Source organism: Lutra lutra, chromosome 1, assembly GCF_902655055.1.
Source record: "Lutra lutra chromosome 1, mLutLut1.2, whole genome shotgun sequence".
Lineage (NCBI taxonomy): Eukaryota > Metazoa > Chordata > Mammalia > Carnivora > Mustelidae > Lutra > Lutra lutra.
In genome coordinates, this window is record NC_062278.1 from 29,501,323 (window position 1) to 29,523,293 (window position 21,971).

At 40.3% G+C, this 21,971-nt stretch overlaps 1 protein-coding gene across 3 annotated transcripts in view; it reads right to left on the reverse strand.

Annotated features, from left to right (window-relative positions):
• Positions 1-12,350, reverse strand: part of LOC125095563 (ATP-binding cassette sub-family C member 2-like) — a 100,421-nt gene extending 88,071 nt beyond the window's left edge. Inside the window, exons 1-2 of one of the 3 annotated variants that reach the window (XM_047722036.1) lie at positions 12,138-12,350; positions 6,846-6,907 (exon numbers count right to left, since the gene is read on the reverse strand). In XM_047722036.1, coding sequence (XP_047577992.1) covers positions 6,846-6,907; positions 12,138-12,209 — 134 coding nt within the window. In that variant the 5' untranslated portion in view covers positions 12,210-12,350. The remainder of the gene's footprint in view (positions 1-6,845; positions 6,908-12,137) is intronic. The other 2 variants (XM_047722034.1, XM_047722033.1) reach the window with 2 other exon arrangements.
• Positions 12,351-21,971: the final 9,621 nt, after the last annotated feature.

Sequence of the window (21,971 nt, forward strand, 5' to 3'; positions counted from 1 at the left end):
TGATTTCTCTCTCTTTCTCTCTCTCTGACAAATAAATAAAATCTTTAAAAAAAAAAAAAGAGTTTCTTATGGTTTGCTTCTCTCTCTCTCATTTTTTTTTCCCTTCCCACATGTTAATCTGTTTTGTTTCTTAAATTCTACACATGAGTGAAATCATATGGTCTTGTATTTGTTTTTTCTCTGACTGACTTATTTCACTTAGCGAGGATGAGGAGAAAGGGGGACCCTCTTACACTGTTGCTGGGAATGCCAACTTGTGCAGCCACTCTGGGAAACAGTATAGAGGTTCTTCAAAAAGTTGAAAATAGAGCTACCCTAGGACCCAGCAACTGCACTACTAGGTATTTACCCAAAGGATACAAAAGCCAGACAAGTCCCTAAGTGATATAGTTCAGATATGCTCAGTTTATGAGCCTGGTGACACGGCTTGCTCAGGAAGAAATTAAACCCATGTTTAAACCCAGGCCTTCTGACTCAGTAGTTTCTGTTCTTTCCATTATGAAGTACATTATTAGTCCAAGAGACCATGACAAAGTATTACACTACTCCAAATTGGGACGGCTTTCACTGTCATTATTACTGAACAATCTCTATCGATTGACCCTCAGATGGATTTAAAACCTACAGTAACCAGAGTCTGCACTGGATTCAATTTCACTTTTATTATACTACATAATACAATATTATAATTCCTATTTAACAAAAAGGTTTAAACGTAGTAAGAAAGGAGCTTCAGTAATCATGTTTCTGTTGGCTCAAATACCCTAGACATTTTCCTGCAGTGCACTTTCAAAAACATATTAAGCAATAAACTACTTTTATGTCATATTAAGTCTTTCTATCCCATTCCACAAAATAAATATTCATTTTCAAAATAAGATTGCATTGATTTTCACAAAAGCATTTTTAATAATGTTTACTGCCTCAGCATTTTGAGTTAGAACAGTGCAAAACTCAGCGGTTTTGGTTCACGGGGCTAAGTGACCCCTGGCTTTCATGCTGAGTCTCCAAATAATGGAGCATCGGAAAGTGACACTTGGACTGAATTGATTGTGATGCACATGGTTCAGTTGTTTAACTACGGTGACTTCCCTTTTCCCAGGTGTGTGCTCCTTTCTCCTCTCTTGGCTCTCTTTGGGTACATTTAAATAATCTCATCACCCTGGCTCGTCTTTCTATCACACAGAAGCTTCCAGGAAAAGAGGAAGGAGTGTGTCTTTAAAGCAAATGATGAGGCAGCTTTTTGGGGAAAAACGAGGACCAAGAGCTGACCCTCCCAATAAGGGGACTGTAGCATGCGTAAACTATCCATAAACTCTGGACCTGATTCGTAAGCATGTATCTTGTATTTTTTAGACTGATACTTCTTTTCAAAGGTCATTCAGTTAAATTAATTTGATCCTCGCAGCTCTCTAAAGCAGGCGGAGCTGTATTAATTTCCCATTATGACAGGCCGTTAAACACCAGGAACTCCAGGGACTGGTCAGGTTTTTAAATGTGAAATAAACCATTGCTTTCAATTCTGTGATCTTATAGAGAATTTCGAGCATATTCAACATAAACGAGAGAGAGTAAGCATCTCATCCAACTGATGTTAAAAGCAGTAAACCAGGGCGCCTGGGTGGCTCAGTGGGTTAAGCCGCTGCCTTCGGCTCAGGTCATGATCTCAGGGTCCTGGGATCGAGGCCCGCATTGGGCTCTCTGCTCAGCAGAGAGCCTGCTTCCCTCTCTCTCTCTGCCTGCCTCTCCATCTACTTGTGATCTCTGTCAAATAAATAAATAAAATCTTTAAAAAAAAAAAAGCAGTAAACCAGTAGCAGTTCGCTAGGAAGATGAGATGAAATGTAAATTTTGTAGATGGGTAATACTGGAAAACTTGGAAAGTAAAGATATATATGTAGTTGTATTATCAATTTCATTACTATTAATCATTTTTTTTTAAACAAAGGAGTGACTGTGTTATGGGAAAAGGCAAAGGTCAGTCTGTCCAAAACTTGTAAGATAGGACAAAGTCAGGTAATATATAAATTTTATTAATATGTGAGTAAAGGGAGGACAAACTGAATAGTGTATCCCTGGTTAAAATAGTGATTCAACTGTGACCTATAAAAACTTTAACTAGATTTTTCCATGTATGTCAAGGGGATTACTCTATGACAATGATTATTATACACTGATGACAGATTATATTTGCTAATAAAGGCTTCATAATTATTTGATCATCAAAACTATCTAGACAGCTCCTGCCTTAGGAATTAAGGCTCATAAGCATATAATTCCCCAATTATTTGTATCATCTGAGCACACGTTAATTGAATTATTCATATAATTACGAGAGCTTGACTTTGGCCTAGGAAATAATTTCTGACTTTATTCTGTAACTCAAAGAACAGATCTGAGAACACAATTAACCACTGTCTTCACAGAGGCATTCTCTTAAACAATAGCTATATTTTAGCTGCAATTGTTTAATTACCAGATAAGAAATCAAATCCGATTCATGCCAATGACAGTTCCAGATAGCAGCATGCTATAAAAATATTTCCTATCTAGTTCTGAGATGTTAAATCTAAACAGAAAATAAATGTGATATTCAACAATTACAGCTTATTGGTTTATTTGATTGATCTAAGATACGGACTTCAAGACACTGAGGTGTTATATCTTAAAATCCGCTAAGCCTTATCTTGCTTATTAATTTAATTTCAGCTCATATTTTAGCCCTCCTAAAATGGTGTTTGTAGTAATTAAGATAAATGCATATAGTCTTTACAGTTTGATAAAGTTTTAAAAGTACATTCCCTTAAAATTAATTTTATTTGCATTATTTAAATTCCATGATATCCTGTGACTGAAAAATTATAGTCTAAAATTTTAAAAGCCAGAACAGACATCACTCTTCCTCTCAACATGAATGAAATATAATGCAGGTTTGAAAAATGTATTTATACATATACAAATTTGAAAAATCAAAATCATTAAATGTAAATAACTCACTTTTACATAATTCCCATGTAAACATTCTTTTTTCTATTGTGTAACTTAATGTAGCTTATTTTTTTTTTAAGATTTTATTTATTTGACAGACAAAGATCACAAGTAGGCAGAGAGGCAGGCAGAGAGAGGAGGAAGCAGGCTCCCCACTGAGCAGAGAGCCCGATGCGGAGCTCGATCCCAGGATCCAGGATCGGGATCATGACCTGAGCCGAAGGCAGAGGCTTTAACCCACTGAACCACCCAGACGCCCCTAATGTAGCATATTGATATAAAACTCTTGCCATCCTCTGCAAGTGACTCCTAGATTTGTATTAACTTGGAATTCTTATAATTCAACCCAATTATTTCCTTCTGTCCAATTATTTGCTCACCAAGTATATCAGTTTTCTACTTAAACTGCTTTCATAACAATCACCAACGAACTTTATTTACATTGCCAAATTCAATGAAGAATACTCAGTTCTTTTTAAAATCTACCCCTTTTCAGTACTGGGTGCGACGGACCACCTTATTTTCCTCCTGTTTCGACAGTTTCCTAGCCTTCAAACACACTCTTTCCTTGGTCTGTCTCTTACACTCTGAATGCCTTTTCTTAGCTTCCTCGGTAATTACCCTCCTTCCACCATTTGAATACTGAGGATTCTCAATGTTCTTTTTGCTCATCCCATTCAGTAGTTCCTCTCTTTCTGGATGACCTCATTCACACTCATGGCTTCAACTACTGACATACAGTCAATGACTCCCAAACCCATATCCTAGATCAAAAGCCTATATATCCAAACACCTATTAGATATTTTTCATGAGGATGAGTCAGACATCTCCAATTGAAGCTTCTCCAAACTGAACATACTGTTCTTCCACCACACCTGAATCGGGCAGTTATCTGAGCCAGAAACTGATTAACGTTTTTCCCAGTTCTTCAATGTCCTGATCTAATCAGCTCAATCTGTTCATGCGCTTTTGAATCTGGTAATTTCTCTGACCATAAGCCTAAATTTACAGCATAACTGAAGAACCTCCTAACCACCCTCTGTTTCCATTCTCACCTGGTACACACCATCTGCACACACCTGCAAAGGGGATTTTCTGAGGAGCGAACATGAATTACATGACACTCTGCTTGATCTCTGGCCCCATCGACACACCGTAGTGTAAGAGGGTCAGTCCATGCTTGTCTCTCTGGTTTGCATACTTTGCTCGACTTGGAATACCACTTGGCTCACTCTCACACATTGTTACATGTTGGGTTCAAGCATTAATTTCTTGTAAAACATTCCCTAACTGTGCAAATGTGGTTAGATGGGATTCCTGAAAACTATGTTTCTCTATCGTACTTATACTGCCTTTCGCTTTTTTTGGGTAACTGACAACATACTTTTTAATCTTTCTAAATCTACTATGAATTCCTAGAATATAGGAACTAGGGCACCTGGTTCTGCATTTTTAAAGGTTAGCATAATGCACAGCATCCAGCCCACAATCAACCTTTTCTTTTTTTTTTTTAAGCATTCATCTACTCTTGAGAGCATATTTATAGATCATATTGGGCAATTTTGTTTCTACCAACTGTAAAGCAAGGGGCATAAGGTTAAGCTAATAAATTTGGTTTCATGTATCATTACCTTTCTGTTATGGGGGAAAGAAATACATCTCTAAAGAAAGCTTCTGAATTTATAAAATTGTAAAACTCAATTCTTCTCTTTTACTATGATTTAATTCTGTGTTAAAGCCCTCATCACACATTATAGATGAATTGTTCCGTGAGGTAAACCACAATATATGTCTTATAACAATGACTGTGTATGTGTTTTAATAGTAGTGTGTGTGTGTGTGTGTATATACATATACATATATGTATATATATGGCAGCATTCCTAGTAAAGAGTAGACTATCAAAGTGAAAAGAAAAGCATGAAACATGGACTCAAAAACTGACTTCCAGTACCAAGCTGGTGTACTTCTTCTTGGGTATCAATGGACAAGTTAATTCCTCTTCCTAAGCTTCAATATTCAATTTTCTCATATGTAAATGCCTATCTCATAAGACTTGGGGGAGAATTAAGTGAAATTATACATACATATATACTGGATGTTAAAAATAAATTCAAGGGACGCCTGGGTGGCTCAGTTGGTTGGACGACTGCCTTTGGCTCGGGTCATGGTCCCGGAGCGCTGGGATCGAGTCCCGCATCGGGCTCCCAGCTCCGATGGGCAGCTGTCAAGGCGCCGGGCTCGCGCTCGCAGCCCGCGTGCCGCAGGCAGCCGGCATGCAGCGAAGCAGCCCTGCAGTTTGCACGGGGATTGTGGGATGCGAGGCGCCGGAGAGACCCGGGAGGAATGCTGATCGCTGTCGGGAGCCCAGCTTTAACTGCTGGGATCTCTAGCTTTAGCGGCTGTTATTTCCATGGCGAAAGCCTATTCGCAGGTCCTCAGCCCAGAAAATGCAGCAGTCCGGCGCTCTCAACAGACCCAGGACTTGACTCCCTGGAAACGAGCAGGGTTCCTTTTGTCTTAACTCCCTCCCGCGGTCTGGAAAACAGCTACAAATAGCCCGGGGAAGGAAACTGCCCGTAGAATATCCCCCTTGGGCGTGTGATGGTAGGACTTCTTGACCGTCCACGCCTCGTCTCTCCTACCTTGGCCTCAGCATGTCCTGCAGCCAGAACTGGCCGCCCACGTGAGAACGAGCGCCCTTCTCCCTGCCTGGGCAGAGACCCCGAAACTGGATGAGGAACAGTGAGTCTCAGGGCAGTTTGGGCCTTGGCTCTTTTGGGCTGCTCCCGGAGAAGAGGGCCGCCCTGGTCGTGCGTTTTTGGAACATAGCGCTCACTTTGCAATGTTTCTTCATCCTCCAGCCTTACCAGCAGGAGATCCTACCCTCTGCTGCATTGTCTGGCACTCACCTAAGTGGCTATCTCCCTTTGCATCAACAAGCTCAGACTACAGAGTGAGGTCCGTTAACTACTGTCCCTGTAGAGCCTAGCACGGTACCCCGCATATAACAAGTTCTCAATAAATGTTCATTAATGTAAAAAAAAAAGTCTGCTTCTCTCTCTGACCTTCTCCTTGCTCGTGCTCTCTCTCACTATCTCTCTCTCTCTCTCAAATAAATAAATAAAATCTTTTAAAAATAAATAAATAAATAAATAAATTCAAATTTCTGGGACGCCAGAAACACTGACTCAGTGTTGGCTCAGGTCATGACCTCAGGGTCGTGAGACATACCCTACCCATAAGCTCCGCGTGGAATCTGCTTGAGATTCTCTGCCTATCCCTCTCCTTCTGCCCCTGCCCCTGCTTGCTCATGTGCTCTCTTTCTTTGTCTCTCTCAAATAAATAAATAGAATCTTAAAAAAACAAAATTAGATTTCTCTCCTTCCACAGTGCTAACAGGTGTATAGATATTATACAGAGACAGACATATTGCAGAAGCATTAGCAATCTTATCTGTGGAACTACTTAGTATGTTATTATCTATCATTTCTCTGTAATAAAATGAGAAAAAAAGTCTTCACAAAGTAATTTTATAAAAATATTCATGCTTAGGGACGCCTGGGTGGCTCAGTTGGTTGAGCAGCTGCCTTCAGCTCAGGTCATGATCCCAGCGTCCTGGGATCGAGTCCCACATAGGGCTCCTTGCTTGGCAGGGAGCCTGCTTCTCCCTCTGCCTCTGCCTGCCATTCTGTCTGCCTGTGCTCGCTCGCTCTCCTCTCTCTCTGACAAATAAATAAAATCTTTAAAAAAAAAATATATTCATGCTTAGATTAGAGAAATAACATTTAGGTGTCATTTCCCTTGGACTCTTCCTCAGGATGGTATGCTACAAACAAATTAGTAAAATTCCTACCTGCTAAACCAGGAATACGTCATCCTGCTGAAGAATGAAGCACTTTTCTCTGGGTTGCATTTCTAAAAAAAAAAATATAACAAGTAGTGCATGAAGAACATGCCTTTAAATTTGAAATATCTTTGTCAATAGGTAGAAAAGTAAACATGAAATAATTTCAACTACTAACAGCTGCAGGTATGTTGATATTATAATCCTTAATGGTGGTTGGACTAGAGGCATTTTAAGATTTCTCCCAACATTATCATAATGACTGTTTACATAACAAGAAACCATGTAGGAAAAAAAAAAAACATTTCTGAAATTTCTACTTCTCATTCTCTCTCTCTGTATATATATCTCCTTGAATTTCTATGACTGTGTATATATGTATGTTTATGCATATGTATACATACATAATTTAGCATCTACATATAAGCTAAATTTAAAACATTTTAATCACTGAATTAAAGATAGTTTTGTCTCATTTTCTAAAAATATAAAAACAAGAGAGTATAATAGGCATTTGGCTCACTTCTGTGGGCTTAATTACATATTTTAGAATAAAGGTATAAATACATAAATGTTTATTTATCACAATTACATATTATTTTGGGAGTTTGTAACATTACCTTAAAATTCTTTCTGTTCACCTGGTGAGTTCAACAAAAAGAAGGGCTTAAAAAGAAGGCCTCAAAAGTAATCATTTTATGTTTTTAGAGTCGGAACCAATGCCTGTATTTTAAAAAGTGAGACTGATCACTACAGTAAAGTTCATTATTAGAAACTGTCCCATATTTGACAATTTTAGCACCGATCCCCTCTAATCCAGTTCTGATTTCATACATAAAGTATTAACTATGTTTTGAAAAATTCTTGTCCTAGAAGGAATGTGTACAACAAAATTCCATCCTATACAGTAAAATGTCCTGAGTAGGGAGGAGAAAATATTATTCACTCCATATCTGTTCCCTGAGTTACAGCAAATGATATACTATAAATCATTTACTCAATTGCTATCTGTCCTTGTATTATTGTTGCAAAGAGTAAATGAAATGATAGATGTAAAACCAGGGCCCCAAACAACCACTCATACATGTGAACTATAATGTCATCATCACTACTATTACCAAACATATTATTTGGAAAATAAATGCACATATTGTGGAAAATGTTTTGAAAGTTCTTGAATTAACCCACAAGTCACATTTTATTTCACAGGGAGTTGCCAATCTGATAATTTACCACCAATGTGAAGATCTGATTCACCCCCAAAACATGTGTATTTCTGTGGCAGACTGCAAATGGCTACAAATCCTTAGCAGCTTTTACCATCAAGAGGTAAACTCTATTCTCCACTCCCTGAACAATTTTGATCATGAAAATGCCACGAGAGTGACACCAAGAGAGCTCCAATTCTAAGCCTTGAGAGGCTTGCTATGCTCAGAACCCTGAGTGTCACCATGTGTCTGATCCCAAGCTGACCTGCTGGAGGATGAGAGACCCCACAGAAAAGACCTGATGTGCTCATATGACAATCTGTCATCCTGGCTTGGAAAGAGCCAGACACATGAGTAAATTAGTGTTAGATGATCCTGTCACCAGCCAGCTTTCCAGCGGACTATGGTGCCTAAAAGAGTTCAGCAGAGATCAGCCAAGCTGACCCAAACCAGGTCATGACCCAACTGATCCAAAGACTCAGGAGCTAAGTTAAAAAAGTGGTTGTTTTCAGCACCACATCTAGCAAAGCTACTAGAGAGGGTTATTTTAACAGACCCAAGCCTCAGTATTTGACTTAACATTCCCTCTAGGCCCCTTTTCCCATGTGAAAGCATCTCATAGGAGGCTCTTTGAGTCCTTTGGTAAATAGCCCCCTTAGATGTGGGCCAGGCAGCTTACACTAAACTTATCACAATAAATTTCAAATTTACCTCCCAGAAGAAAATTACAGTGGACAGGTAAAATATCTGGTGAAGGGAATATGCCTTCTCAAGCCCCAAGAATATACAAATGACTTTTCAATAAATACTGAATTCTTAGCATGGGTCTCACTGAGTTCATTATTGATATATTGCTACAGAGTAACTTCTATGTAGAAAAGCAAACAGGACAATTCTAAGAGTATCTTTCAGTGTTCTAATGTACTCCGATCTTCTCTATTAAACATTTCTCAATCCTTCTAACTCACTATTTTCACTGTGACAGCGCTTCTGGTCTGCAGATCTAACTGACCCCAAATGTTTCCCATTTCCCTTGTTGCCCTGAGCCTACTACAGGCCTTTGTTTTCTTTTTTTTTATTTATTTTTTTATTATTATTATTTTTTTTTTAGGCCTTTGTTTTCTAAGCCATTTTCTTTTCTGTTGTACTTATTTACCATTGAGTGTATAGCAGGAATCCCATAAACACACCTTAACATTGCTAACTTAAGGGTGATTTTCATTTGAATGGAAGTCCTGTTATTTCTGGGTTTTGACAGAGAAGGAGGAGCAGGAAATTTTTAGACCATGAGACCATAGCATAGCCAGGATCCAGGATTAGTGAAGTGTTTTGCTTTCAGTCTTCCTTGGGTTCAACCTTGAGATGTGGTCCCATGACGAAATGATTTGTGTGACTACTGCATTTAAGAATAGCTCATAACCCCTAACTTCAGGAGCTTCCTTTGTGGGCATTGGAACAGTGTTCTGGGATTGGTGGAGAAAGTTAGGGGAAGTGAAGGACAGCCTCATGGAGAAGGGAAAACATCCAGAAATCAAAAATTTATGTTTCTTAATCACTTATTATGTGCCAGATTCTGTACGAAGTATATCACCTCATTAAATACAACATGTCTTTGTGGGGTGACCGGGTGGCTTAGTCGGTGAAGCACTGCCTTTGGCTCAGGTCCTGGGATCAAGCCTCATCAGGCTCCCAGCTCAGTGGGGAGCCTGCTTCTCCCTCTGCCTCTCCCCCCTGCTCATGCTTGCTGCCTCTCTCTCTCTCAAATAAATAAAATCTTTTAAAATGTATATATAACATGTCTTTGTGGTGAAACTATTTTTGTCAACCCCATTTTACAGGAGAGGAAACTAAGGCCCAGAGTTTAAGAAACTTAAGGAAGTTTAAGAGACTGGATCTAATGCAGTTAGTCCACTCCATCTTCCAGTCCTAATTCCACACTCTCAACTCTGTTACAGGTTGCTGCTAATTAGAGATACCTTTCCTCCTGTCCACATACTTCTACTTCACTTCTGGCTAATTCTCACTTGTACTTTAAACCTATTTAAGATCCATTGCCTTTGGAAAGGGAAAAAAAAAAGATTTATTGCTTTTGGTAATTCCTTTCCTCCTAATCCCAGCCTTCAAGGTTTATATTCTTATTCTGGGTTACCATAGCAATCTCAACATATTCCTCAGGGAGGACTTAAAGGGGCTTTTCACAGTTGTCTTTACTGAATTTACCCTCACTCTTTCCTGACTATGGAATCTTTTGCTGACAGGTGCTTCTCCCTTGCTAGACTTAGTTCTTCTGGAAGACAGAAAACTATATATTTGATTTATCTTTATATTTTCAGTTTTAGCCTAGAGCGTAGCTCATAATAAACATGTTTTGCGGGGGAATGAAGGAGTGGCTGCCCACCAATCACAAGTATTTATTAGTATTCTGATCATAAGTCACTGTGCCAGGGCACAGTTTCTGATAGAAACTATCAGAAAGTCATGTTCTTAGCTTATAAGTAGATGGGATTTCTGTCTGAGATCTATTATGTCAAAACATAAGGTCTCAGCAATGAAAGGTAATCATATAAGGTCTTCCATAGGCTTTGAAGCCATCAACTTTTTTTTTTTTTTTCAATTTGGCATCACAGAGATACCAAAAAGAAAATGCAATTAAAACTAGTATTTTCGGGGAGCCTGGGTGGCTCAGTGGGTTAAAGCCTCTGCCTTTGGCTTGGGATCGAGCCCCACATAGGGCTCTCTGCTCAGCAGGGAGCCTGCTTCTCCCTCTCTCTCTCTCTGCCTGCCTCTCTGCCTACTTGTGATCTCTGTCAAATAAATAAATAAAATCTTTTAAAAAATAAAACTAGTATTTTCAATCCTGTCTAAATGGATTCCTGGTCCACAAAGCTAGCCAGGTTGAATTAATAATCAAGGATATAAATGATGTTGAAATCCTACAGGAAGAACTGCAATTTTGGGTGAGAAATTTGTTTGTGTTTTATAAATTTCCACCCTACAAGTTTGTGATTCACTGCCTTTGGCCACCTCTGTAGTTGTACCAATGATGTTAAACCCGTTTCTCTGCTTAAGCCTGCCATCTCTCCTATAAAGTTAAAAAAAAAAAAAAAAAAGAAAGAAAGAAAGAAAGAAAAGAAGAGAAAGAGAGGAAGAAAGAGGGAAAGAAAGCGGGAAAGAAAGAAAGAAAAAAAAAAAGGAATACTGTCCTGGTAGAGGTCTTTCACATTTTCAAAGGATTTATTCAGCATCTATATTTTATAGACTTTACATATAATTTGCTTTACTTTTAAAGACATTTATAGTTTCATTTTATATGTACTTAGAAGAATGCTGTCATATTTATTTGACACTTGGAGTCACTAACAAGAACCAGGATTAAAACAAACTCCCCTGAACCTGATTTTTTTTTTCCTTTCTAGAATTACAGAGCTACTTGTGGGAGGGGCTATTTCTAAGGCTTTGTCTTGTGGTGAAAAGCAAAGCAAGTGGGATTTTGGTTAGGGAAAGTGCTCTAACACACCGCTGCAGGGTTCGTCGCCCTGTACGACTGTCCCGGCACGTGACTTCCACTGCGGAAGAAGCACGTGTCGTCACGAGGGCAGAGCAAGGCACAGTCAAGTGCCCGCCGTTTCTGGACTGCCCCGTCTAGTCTCCCGACACCCCTCGGTTAACCCCTGTCGGTTATCGGTGTTACTGATCCCGCATCTCCCCGGCGGTGCCGGCGGGTTCTGCCACTGCTCGCGGAGCGCCATCCCAACCTCTCCGCCTTCGGTGACGCCAGGTCCATGCGTGCTCTTCTCACGCGCTCGTTTCTGGTGACGGGGCAGTTATTTCCCCCTTCAAAGATGCCCCTTTCTCCTCCCGCCGCCACCTTGACGGAGATCTGGACGGCTCCGATTTCACATGGTCCTGGGGACCGGCGTCAGCTCTCACGACTGCGCGCGCGCGTCCGTGTGTCTCTGTGGGTGACGACTGCTGCGAAAACGCGGCTCGAACGCATCCGTGCCCCGGGCCGCGTCCGAACAGGCGGCCTCCCTCTCCCCACCCGCAGCGGCGAAGCGCGCCCGCCTCTCCCTCCGGGACCAATGAGCATTACCTGCGCCTCGGGCCCCGCGGGGACCCGCTCGTAGCCGCTGCCGGCGCCCCACCTCCGCGGGCTGGAAAACATGGTGCGCGGGCGCCCGGCGAGGGGAGGCGGAGGGAAGTACCGAGGCGGGGGGTCCGTCGCTGCGGCGCCCCGAAGTGGGGAGGACGCGCGCACTCAGCCAGACCTAGTTGGCAATCGCCCCGCCCCGAGCCGGCCCTTCCGGCGGGCGCGCCCAGGGTGAGGCGGGGGGCGGGGGCGGGCGGATCCGCGCGGGGCCGGGGCCGGGGCCGGGACCGGGACCTGCGTGGAGGTGGGGGGGAGCTGGGGGAGGGTTGGACGGAGGGGTCGGGCAGAGAGGTGGAGCGGGGAAGGGGAGGAATGTGCAAAGACGGCACCTTCTGGAGAGTACGAAGATCGCTGCAGCTGGGGCAGTTTGCACTTGACTCCGTAGTTCCCCACGCCTCAATTTGCAGGACTGCGCTGTTAGGAAAATGTTTCTTTACGACCGAAGCACAAAGCGCATGTCTCCCGATGTTTGTAAATAGCGTATTACAGCTGTCCGGGACCAAAAACTGTTAAGGACAACAGGTTGGCAGTAGAACTTTATGGAGCGAATTTCATTGCGATGACTTTAAAATTAGAAACAAATGAAATACTCCCCTTATTAGAAAACCATGACAGTATATGAAATCTAAATTTTACTCTTCAAATTAATTATAAAGCAACATAATAAATGAAAAGCTAAGTAGTAACTAGAATCAGCAAAGGGCTAAACGAGAAACATGACACATAAAAGGGAATATGAATATTAAGGATGACATTTTGAGTTTTAGTAACTCTTGGCGAACCGTGAGCCTTGTACAAAGAAGTACTGATGTATACAATACTTGGAAGAAGATACGCTGATCCCTGAGTTGTGTCATTGGTCTGAGAAAATATTTTGTTTCAGTTAACTTAGAACCTGAAGCAACAGGAGTAATTTATTTTTATTTTTATTTTTTATTTTTTTAAGTAGGCTCTCCCCACCCCCACATGGGGCTTGAACTCCTGATCCTGAAATCAAGAGTGGCATGCTCCAAGACTGAGCCAGCCAGGCATCCCAAGAGGGAGTAATTTTAGAAATTCTGAATAAGGAGATAAAGTTAAGACAATGTGATAATTTCACAAGGATGGGTAATTACGTTTCAGGACTAAGCAAGATTCTGTCTGCTTCTTGAAATTCATGTTAGAGGTACATTGAAAGAATTGAGATTTAGGGGGCGCCTGGGTGGCTCAGTGGGTTAAGCCTCTGCCTTCAGCTCAGGTCATGATCCCAGGTCCTGGGATTGAGCCCCGCATCGGGCTCTCTGCTCAGCAGGGAGCCTGCTTCCTCCCCTCTCTCTCTCTGCCTGCCTCTCTGCCTACTTGTGATCTCTCAATCTCTGTCAAATAAATAAAATCTTTAAAAAAAAAAAAAAAGAATTGAGATTTAGGATTGAAGAAAGCCTGTTTCCTGGAGAAAAAGGCCCAAAGATGGTACCCGGATGAAGTTTGGGTTTGCCCATAGAATGAGTCTAACTGTGAGGAACCAGACAACTTCCCTGTAAGGATTAGACTAAATGATTCATCAGAGAATTAAAGTTCTGGGGGATGTTTACAATACAGTTTATTGGGCTTTCGTCCTCTCTAGACCGTATTGGTCTAGCCCTATGCAAAAAGGAAGTTGTAGATTTTAGTTTAAAACAAACCTGTCTGTAAAGAATTGAGGTTGCAGCTTGGGGTTTAGAAACTTTTTCTCACTTCTTCCAGAACTTTACACAAACTCCAGTGCAATCTGGGGACATTTCATATTCAGCAGCCGCAGCCTGAGAGGTCCCTTCTCCATCTGTACTTTTCAAATGCTCACTGTGTGGATTCCATGTGGAAAATACAAGATCTTGTGGAGTTAGTCCTTGCTTTTCAGATACAAGGAAAGAAGGAACTTGGAACCTGTGCCTTGAAAGAGGAAGCCAGGAAGAAGAGGCCTAAAAATAGCTCAGGCTTTAAATTCAACATGTGTTTCCCTTCCTCTTCTTGGAATCAGTCCCCTCAGAAAAGGCTGGTGTTCTGGCAACCAAAAGCAGACAGATTTCCACACAGACTCTGTATAGACACACAATTCACTAATCAGTGGGAGGAGATAGAGATCACCAAGGTAATTTAGTAAAGGTGAGAGACAGCTATAGATGTATTGGGGAACTGGAATGATGAAGTCTCCACTCAAAGGAATTGGGGGGAAAAAATCTCTGGGAGCCCCCACAGAATTCCATTTTAAATTTGTCCATTTTGAAGAAGGCTCAAGGTAAGGCTGTGCTAATGAGATGGAAGACACGAGGGTTTTCAAGAAAGGAATGACCATTTTCATTGCCTCAGTGAAAAAACAGCAAAATATTCAGATTTGCCTAGGCAACAGAAAGTATAAAATAAATGACCTTGACATAGGCAAAACTGCTGCAAAATTAGCATTCTATCACTGAATTCTCTCACAGGCTGGATTGTGATATAAATATTTCCTCCTCAGGGGAGGAAAAAAATCATGGAGAGATGGAATAAAAGGGCATTGGATTTAGTAATGGTGGAGCATGTTTTATGTCACAGTTCCATTTTCTAGGTTCATTTTGAGGATTTTTTAAAAGACTTTATTTACCTGATAGGGGAAGCACAAAAGCAGGGAGAGTAGCAGAGGGAGAGAGAGAAGCAGAGCCCAATGCAAGGCTCCATCCCAGAACCCTGCGATCATAACCTCAGCCAAAAGCAGACGCTTAAGCGACTGAGCCACCCAGATAAGACAATCTTGAGGATTCTTGTCCTCCCGGGGATTCTGTTCAACTTTACAAGCTCTGCAGGCGCTCAGCTCATCCTTTTCTTATTGAGGGCTTCACAGATCAGGGTCAGAACTTCTGAGGCTGATTAGAATAAGGCTGAAAGAAAGAGCCACCTGTTTCCCATTGTTAGCTGAGCAAACGCTTGTCACCATGGCAGGAAGCGGAGAATTCTTTTCCTCAAGATAACTGTAGGTTGTGTTGTTATGGGGTGTAGAGTCTGCAGTAGACTTTATTTTCATTGCTCTTGTTAACCTTGGTATTAAAAATTCAATTAACAGTACTTTTCAGTTCATGGCATACTACCATCATTTTGTGAAGCACCATTTTTCTTTTCTTTTTAAGATTGATTGATTGATTGATTTGACAGAGAGAAACACAGCAAGAGACAGAACACAAGCAGGGGGAGTGGGAGAGGGAGAAGCAGGCTTCCTGCCAAGCAGGGAGCCCAATGAAGGCTCTATCCCAGGACCCTGGGACCATGACCCGAGCCAAAGGGAGACACCCAGTGACTGAGCCACCCAGGCATCCCATGAAGCACCATTTTTATTTTATTTTGTTTTCTTTTTATTTCCCCACTGACTTGATTTCCAATCCCTTTATTACCCACCATAGGTCACTTATCTGGAGTGGCACAAAAGTATACAAATGGCATTTTCCTAGAAGTCATTACAGTACAATTCCTTTCCTCCCTCCCCTTATTTATTAATTTGTTATTTGTAGAGATCTACTCATGTGAGGTCATGCAGTACTTGCTATTGTTCCTGAATTCTCTGTGGTACTTTTTTCTATGCAAATACAACAATTTATAGGAACTTGAACGTGATTAAGCACATAGACTCTGAGGTAAGACTTCAGGTTGAAGTTCAGCTCCACAATTTAACAGCAAGTCATTTAACTTCTCAGGGCTCACTTTCCCATCCATAAAATGGAAGTGATAGAGATACCTTCTTCATAGATTTGTTGTGAAGATGACACAATTTAAGCATGTATAAGTAAAGCACTAAGAACAGCATGAGCACATGGTGAATATTGAATGAATTATTATGATGACTGTCTCTCTGAGGGCTGCTGTATGACTTTCTCCTAGATCAAGAGATCTAACTCAAACTTTCTGGACTCAGGAACCCTTTACATTCTTCCAAATTACTGAGTATGTAACTAACTTTTGTGTATATGGAGTATCTTGATGGATCGCTATATTAGAAATTAAACTGAGATTTTTAACTTATATATTTATTAATTTATTTAAAGATAATAATAAACCCATTACATGTTTTCATTAATGATAGATTACTTACGAAAAATAGCTATATTTAAAGAACAAAAATTTTTTCTGAGAATACTGACATTGTTTTACATTTTAATGCCTGGTTTGAGAAAAGATGGTGGAACTCCCATACCTGCTTCTGCATCCAATCTATTGCAATATATGCCTTTGATCGAAGAAGATGAAGAAAATCTGGCTTCCCATACATATGTAGTTAGAAGAGGTGGGTTAATTTGTGGCTTTTCAGGTAGTTCTGGGTATTTTTCTTAGCTATAACAACAAAACTCTGTTAGTTTCTTAACAGTTAGTTACAGTGTAGAAGCTGAAACCCTATCAGTAAACCTTCTGTGCTACATTTAAATTCATTGGTCTGCCTTGCATTTTTTTTTTTGTCTTGCATTTTGAATGAGCCTTTTATAACTGTATGATTTTGTAGCATAATTTATTGGTTATTTGGTTATATTGGTTCCCTGAGTAATGAGTATCTTTCAAATGTTGACACTTGGGGCGCCTGGGTGGCTCAGTGGGTTAAAGCCTCTGCCTTCAGCTCAGGTCATGATCCCAGGGTCCTGGGATCAAGCCCCACATCAGGCTGTCTGCTCCGCAGGGAGCCTGCTTACTCTTCTCTCTCTCTCTCTGCCTACTTGTGATCTCTGTCTGTCAAATAAATAAATAAAATCTTTAAAAAAAAATGTTGACACTTATCATTATGTAAAATCAAGAAAAAGTTTATTGATATCACCACCAATGTCATCAAAAAATTCTTTAAGTATTGGAAAGCTGTCAAGCTCGAAATGCTGGATACTTGTAGTCTAAAAATGTAACTTTCTCTAAAAAGCTTGAATTTTTCATTGACAACAAACACTATCAGTTATATTCCTTGAAATGGCAGAATCACTTTATTTTCTCTTGAGCAAACTCTGCCCGACATCCAAGTCTGAATAACCATAGTTTGTCTTCTGTCATTCTTTCATGTGAAAATGGTGTTCCATGAAATAGTGGCCAATCCAGCTTCATTTCAAACTACTGTATAAGTGTTTTTCCTTGAAACTACCCTCGTACTTAAGAATGCAGCAGAATTACTTTGTGGGAACTTTGAAGTTCATCTCACAAAATACGAGAAATACATACTCAAGGGTTAAGACTGAATATTCATCCACATACACATTTTAACTTAGTGTGAGTGCACAGCGGTAAAGAATGTGATGACTATTTGTACTCGGCTTTGCTGCATGGACTTGTTCCAGGGAGCCAGCAGTTTCACCCATGATTACTTTTACATCACGGGTCCAAATATTAACAAAGTGAGAAAGACAAGTGAAAAAAGACTAGGTACCAACACTAGTTACATGTCTGTGGTACACAGCAAGACTAGCGTCCAGGAAAGTTCTGAAGAGGGTTTACATTAAGTTAAATGTAAATTTAGGCACGCCTAGGTGGCTCAGTGGGTTAAGCATCTGCTTTCGGCTCAGGTCATGATTCCAGGGTCCTGGGATCGAGCCCCACATCAGGCTCCTGCTTGGTGGGGAGTCTGTTTCTCCCTCTGCTCCTCTTCCCTGTTCCTGCTCTCTCTCTCTCTCTCTCTCTCAAATACAAATTTAAATAAATTTTTTAAATGTAAATTTAAAATTTAATGTTAAATAATAGAATTCACCATTGATTCATATTCTATCCCAAGGAAAATAAGCAGCAATGAAGTCAAATACTTCTTATTGATAAATATTTTCACTGAGTCATTATTTATGTATTTGGAACAAAGAAAAAGTAAATTATAAAAGTAGGACAACCTTTGAGTTAATTATATATACAACCACATAAGGCAATATTATGCCATGATAAAAATGACATTTATGATAAAAGTTAATATCTGAACATGCTAACAATATAATTATATAATTTTTAAAGGCTATAACCTTCATAGATGACATCAACTATAAAATATATGTAATTAAATTACTACAGTACAAAAATATTAAATTATTTAAAATGTTAAATTAGGGTGCCTGGGTGACTCAGTTGGTTAAGTGACTGCCTTTGGCTCAGGTCATGATCCCAGAGTTCTGGGATCGAGTCTTGCTTTGGGCTCCCAGCTCCATGAGGAGTCCACTTCTCCCTCTGACCTTCTCCCCTCTCATGCTCTCTCTCACTTTCCCTCTTTCAAATAGATCAAGAAAATCTTTAAAATGTTACCTTATTTACTGTTTGCAATTTAGTGGTCCCCATTGGATAGTGAGATTATGAAAGATTTTTATTCTCTTTATCATTTTTTCAAAATTCCCTATAGCAAACATGCATTAATTTTTAAAGTAAACAAAAATAAATGTAAAATGAGGGTGCTTTCACCAATAGGCGATGTGTTTTTAAACAGGCACATAATTCTTCAACACAAGCTTTGCACCTCCATGGCTCACGTTTCCCCAGATGATTTATCAGCATAGGAAAGGAGATGATTGAGGGCCGAGGGCCGGTTTGAAAGCAGGGCTTGAGCGTGAGACCAGAGGTAGAATCTCAGTCTGCATTTGCTAGCTGTGTGAAACAACGCAAATCACTTCACTTCTTGTTTCTTAGCCTCAGTTTTACAGCCTAATTTTTACCTCACATTTTTAAAGTTAGAATGCCTTGGTTTATTTCTGTTAAATATGCACAGGTTTTTCTCTATGAAGCTCAAACCGAAGAATCTGACAGCATTGAGAAAATTGCCAACTTTTTAATCCCTGCCTTCTTCCTAAAATGAGAGCTAATAGCAAAATGGTGTGAGAAGAACAAGTTGGACTTCAAAACAAAAGAGCCAGTCATTTGACCAGCAACATGAGTTAATTCGAGAACAGCAAAAGAATTGCAGTGACGAAGAAGCAGAGGTTGGCAAACCAGAGGGAAGTCTGGAGAGTGCAGGAGAGGGGCTTGCTTTCATAGGAGGAGGGAAGAAGCTGGGCGGGGCTGTTCTGCGGAGTTCGGAGAGGTGATGTCTTCTCATTGGCTCAGTGTGGCAGTTTCTCATTGGCTGGGCTATTGATGGGCATAGAGAAATTCTTCCTTCTCGCTGGGTTTCTTCCAGTTGGGGAATGCGAGGTGTGCTTTTCTACTGATTTGTAGTGCTTGAGAGCGCCCCCTTCAGGGCTTCCTGACTCCATTTTAAACGTGGTTTGTTTTCTATATATATATATATTTTTTTTTTTAAAGATTTTATTTATTTGACAGAGAGATTGCAAATAGACAGAGAGGCAGGCAGAGAGCAGGCTCCCTGCTGAGCAGAGAGCCCGATGTAGAGCTCGATCCTAGGACCCTGAGATTATGACCTGAGCCGAAGGCAGAGGCTTAACCCACTGAGCCACCCAAGTGCCCCTGTTTTCAAATAACAGTCGAAAAAGTAAAGTCGCTTATTAATTCCATGTAGTAAAAGCAAGTGCCAGTTGCTCTGATTTCGACTGCATTACAAAAGTTAAAAGTCAACACCAGAGAAGCTAAAAACAAAGCAATCGTAGAAAAGATCTCAAGTTTTGAAGGATTTATTCTAAATCTGCCATGTCACAGAGGAGGAGAGGACAAAAGAGAGTTTAATGATTTTCCCACCATTACAGTTAGAGAGAAAACCAGGGCAAAGTATTTGATTTTCTTAAACCCAGGATTCTTTGCGTTTGCTTTTCCACTACACCAATATGCTACCCTTTCATTTTTCTTCAAAAAAACATAACAAACAAACAAACAAAAACCAAACAGTGATTTGCAAATGTGTGAGAGTAGCTACTAAGTCTGGTCATCTTCTGGTAACAATTTACTTGTTAACATTTTTGTTTGACCCCCTCTAAAGTTGCACATCATTAATGCACATCATTAGCAAAAAGAAATTTCCAAATTTTTCCAGAGAATCTCTTCAAATCTTCACTGCTTTATTTAATCAATGTATTTAACAAACATTAAATGACTATTTCTATGTACTAGGCATTCTGGTAGGTCCTGGAAATGTAGTGACTTGTCCTTATCCTCATTGGATTATATACTAGTGGAAGAGACCAAGAAGAAACAAGAACACCAAGTAGATAAATTAACTACAAAATGTATGGTGCTGGGGAACTGGGTGGCTCAGTGGGTTAAGCCTCTGCCTTTGGCTCAGGTCATGATCTCAGGGTCCTGGGATCAAGCCCCGTACCGGGCTCTCTGCTCAGCAGGGAGCCTGCTTCCTCCTCTCTCTCTGCCTGCCTCTCTGCCTACTTGTGATCTCTCTATCAAATAAATAAATAAAATCTTTAAAAAAATGTATGGTGCTATGAAGAAAACGAATAAGATGCAATATTAGAGAACAATGAATCAAGATATGGATCACCTTCCAGTTAGTTGGGGAAGGCTCACAGGATAGAACGTAATGAACAAACTATAGCCAGTCACAAGAATAGCAGGAGGCAATCATTTTCAGATAAGGAAATACTGTGAGCAGAAACCTAAACACTTTTTCTTTGTGGTTTTTTTTTCCCATGCTTTTTATGATGCAAGTTACTTGAAAGCATATAAAACACATAATTTGCCCATGACTCAGTATTGCTAAATATGCAGCCGAACTGTATTTTTTTTTAAATTTTATTTATTTGAAGGAGAGAGAGAGCACAAGTGGGGTGGGGGAGTAGAGGGAGAGGGTGAAGCACACCCTGCCAAGCAGAGGCTCGATCCTAGGATCCAGGGATCATAACCGGAGCCGAAGGCAAATACTTAACCAACTGAACCCTCAGGCACCCCCAGAACTGTATTCTTTATTTCTCTATCTTTCCCCATCGTTACCTGAATCATTATTTGATTTCCAAAGAGACATATGTGGGGCAAAATCCACATTTATTTTTTTAAAAATGAACATTTATTGAGCCACATTACAATGTCTGTACATGTTTCTTTATGTACATTCTGTGCATAATGCGAATCTAGATTTGAATAGTTTTGAAACTCACATAGATGCTAGAACAGAGCCTTGAAGACGTTAAGCTCCAAGCTTAATAATAGCTAATATTTATAGCACCTTTATTATGCCAGTTGGTATGCTATTTCCACTTAGAATCCAAAGAACTCCACATGACCAAATCCATGACTTTTTGAGAAAATAAGTCACTTGAAAAGAGTCATCTGGCTGATAAACTAAGAATTGACCAGTAGCAGTTTTACCACCAAGCTCTTCAGAATAGAAAGTAACCATGCAAGCAAACCCAAGGGCTGGGGCACCTTGTGCACACGGAGATATTAACACAGTGGCGGGGAGGATGGTGTCAGCACAAAGGGGTGGGGTTGTTCTCATAGAATGGGATTCAGAGAAGAAGACATTTTCTCAGCATATAAAGCCAGCATTTCAAAGGGAGGGCAATTCCTGCAAACTATGAGTACTTTTTCTGAGTTTTCCCATTCAGTTGAATAGTCATTTAGTCATTCATCTGTTATTCATTAAATATCTATTTTGGAGTAGTCACTGTGTTAGGTGTTTGATAAAATCTCCTAAAAAATTAGAAGAGGAAGTAAAATCCTGCCCACATAAAACTTACACTCTCTTGTGTTTGGGAGGACAGTGAACACACACATAAAGAAATCTTTTGATGTTGGATAGTGTGCTGGGGGAAAAATACTGAGAGAAAGAAGCAAAAGACTATGAGTGATGTTGTAATTTATAGTGACAAGCAAAAGTCTCTCTGAAAAAGGATTTTAAGCAAAAACCTAAGGGAAAAGGGAAACAAGGAATTTGCTATCTGGCAAAATTCAAGG